General features: G+C 45.1%; 1 protein-coding gene across 1 annotated transcript in view; it reads left to right on the forward strand.

Moving 5' to 3' along the window:
* Positions 1-462: 462 nt before the first annotated feature.
* The window catches only part of Pmar_PMAR015851 (hypothetical protein), a gene marked incomplete at both ends in the record, with an annotated part of 5,645 nt that continues 3,536 nt past the window's right edge, over positions 463-2,571 (forward strand). The window contains 7 exons of the mRNA XM_002787448.1: positions 463-546; positions 776-851; positions 910-1,031; positions 1,826-1,945; positions 1,994-2,040; positions 2,087-2,158; positions 2,246-2,359. Of these exons, the coding sequence (XP_002787494.1) occupies positions 463-546; positions 776-851; positions 910-1,031; positions 1,826-1,945; positions 1,994-2,040; positions 2,087-2,158; positions 2,246-2,359 (635 nt within the window). The remainder of the gene's footprint in view (positions 547-775; positions 852-909; positions 1,032-1,825; positions 1,946-1,993; positions 2,041-2,086; positions 2,159-2,245; positions 2,360-2,571) is intronic.

Below are 2,571 nucleotides of genomic sequence, written 5' to 3' on the forward strand. Positions count from 1 at the left end.
TCCTAGAAGCCTGAGGGTTTAGTATACTCTGCAACTGGAAGCCTCTGAAGCCTATCAGCCCAACACGATTAGCTTAGGTTCCACAACAACAGCAGCACTGGGTACGTCAACCATATCATCAGGCCTGGCAGTTACGACTTCCTCGTTATCACCGTTTATGGTGAAGGATACCATTCGGGAGAGTTGTACGAACAAGGCAAGCTACGACCCCGGACAAATTTACTTGCCGAAATTGAAGTTTAGATGTCAAGAAAATGTGACTGTACACAAGCAAGACCCTCTCCCCTCCCATTCAGAGGAAGACCCTTCCGTTTCGATAACAAGTCTGAAATGATCGCAGGGAATCCTAGTGCGCTCGAGCGAAGAGACTCAAGATTTTCCAAGATTTCAAGATTAGCGGAGCGAAGCGTTGCATGTATTTTTACTACAGTATTTTGCACCCCTTTTTCCTCGTACCTCGTGATGGATGGTAGTTGGCAGCAAGGCAACCCCTACACGGGGAGTGGGCAGACACCGACCAATCCTATGATGCAGCAGTGGGCTAATGTAATACTGGAAGAGATATAGCAGTAGTAGTAGTAGTAGTAGTAGTAGTAGTAGTAGTAGTAGTAGTAGTAGTAGTAGTAGTAGTAGTAGTAGTAGTAGTAGTATTAGTAGTAGTAGAGAATACACAGTGAATCTCGGTAGTAGAACTCGAGAGGCGCTTATAGTGGCAGAATTCGGTACCATGATTCATTAAGGCACTAGTACATCACTCGAGCTTTCTATTTTTTAGTATTACGCTGCAGCCCAAGCGAGCCAAGCAGCAGCTGCGGCCGCATATGCTGCTAGCAGTGGATACTCTCAGGCAGGTGGGTGGGCTCTTAGTCCCACACGGAAGCTGCCCCTCTCCAAACCGAGTATCCATAGGTTCGTTCCCGGCAACCTCCATCATTAACAGCGGGACGTATGGACTGAAGCCTGTCAAGAAGTGCTTCCTACACAACAAGCATAACAATGGCTGTAAGAAATGCCGAGAGTATAAGGAATGGGTAGTAGGGGGGTTTGGGACTCTCTGCACCTCTATCGGTAATGACGGATTCCACCGCAGTGTCGGGCCTGCTGAGTCGCTTCGAATGTTCCTAGGACTATGAATATGCTCATTTACGGTACGCCCCCCATGTTCGCTCATCCTCCATCAGTTTGTATGCATACGTATCAGTGGTATCGTCATAGTATAACGCATATTTATAAAACTTATGATTTTTTTTATGAAATATATTCATAACTATAGGTTTTGAAGGAAGCTTATATGGCGCTATGAGTATACGTTGGGGGGGATATGCATATGGTCAACTGCATATGTTGGTGATAATATGAAAATTCTGGGGAATTTTAGGGGGTTTAATAATCGTTTCTGTACAATTCTACCCGAATTAGTATGTTAAATTCTATTGGCGAGGAAACTCCTGAGCTCAGGTGAGGAAAGCGAACATATATTCCTACTCCAACACTGTATAGGAAACTCCTGAGCGCAACTGAGGAAAGCAAACATATATTCCTACTCCAACACTGTATAGGAAACTCTTGAGCTCAGCTGAGGAAAGCGAACATATATTCCTACTCCAACACTGTATAGGAAACTCTTCTGAGCTCAGCTGAGGAAAGCGAACATATATTCCTACTCCAACACTGTATAGGAAACTCCTGAGCTCAGCTGAGGAAAGCGAGCATATATCCCTCCTAGGAAACTACCGAACCTTGCTGAGGGAAGCGATTACATATATTCTGACACTGTGGACTAAGTTCTCGACGATCAGCCGTTAATCGAATTATCACATATCAGGTAAAGCACGAGCAAGAGATGCTGAAACAGCAACAATCATTGCTAACAGCTAACGTTAACGACACCATCATGGGAACATTACAGCTGACTAACACTACCACCTATAACTACCCACAGATGGTAAATAGGCCTTCGCCTTGGGTGATGGTCATCCTTTATAATTTTCAGTTACACCAGCAGCTTGCCAAGTCGGCGTATTATCATTCGATCCAACCGTAAGAAGGGGTAGGGTATATGTGTGTTGCTGAGATTGTGGTTCAGATTGGATACTCCCGAGGCCATCATTGACGAGATAAAGACGCGATGCAAAGATGCCGAGCCTTATGCTCCTGGGTAAGTAGTGAAATTATAATCAATGAAAAAAATATGAAAATGGATGACGAAATTTTCCTTCGGCTCGGTTTTATATGCCTACGTCAGTTCCCATACGGCACCGTCGACGATGTTTTGTTGTTTGTATCGGCTCTTCGTGATGCGAATCAACAGCAAGGTCTTGGGTCAGCTGATCAACTATCATGGAGCTCCCTATGTTAGGTAGGAGAGAATCTTTGAGGTTGTTGCGCACGGTGAAGATTCTGTTCGTTTCAGATGTGCGGGTTTTCTCTATGTACGGTTTGGCCTGTCGCCTAGGGATTATTGGAGCTTTCTGCAACCACACTTATTGGTAGGATGGTAGAGCGGGTGGTTGTCAAGCGGGAGGTATCGGGTTCGATTCAGATGATGAGGAGTTTACACCTGGTTGTGAC

This window comes from Perkinsus marinus, assembly GCF_000006405.1.
Source record: "Perkinsus marinus ATCC 50983 genomic scaffold scf_1104296929362, whole genome shotgun sequence".
NCBI lineage: Eukaryota > Perkinsozoa > Perkinsida > Perkinsidae > Perkinsus > Perkinsus marinus.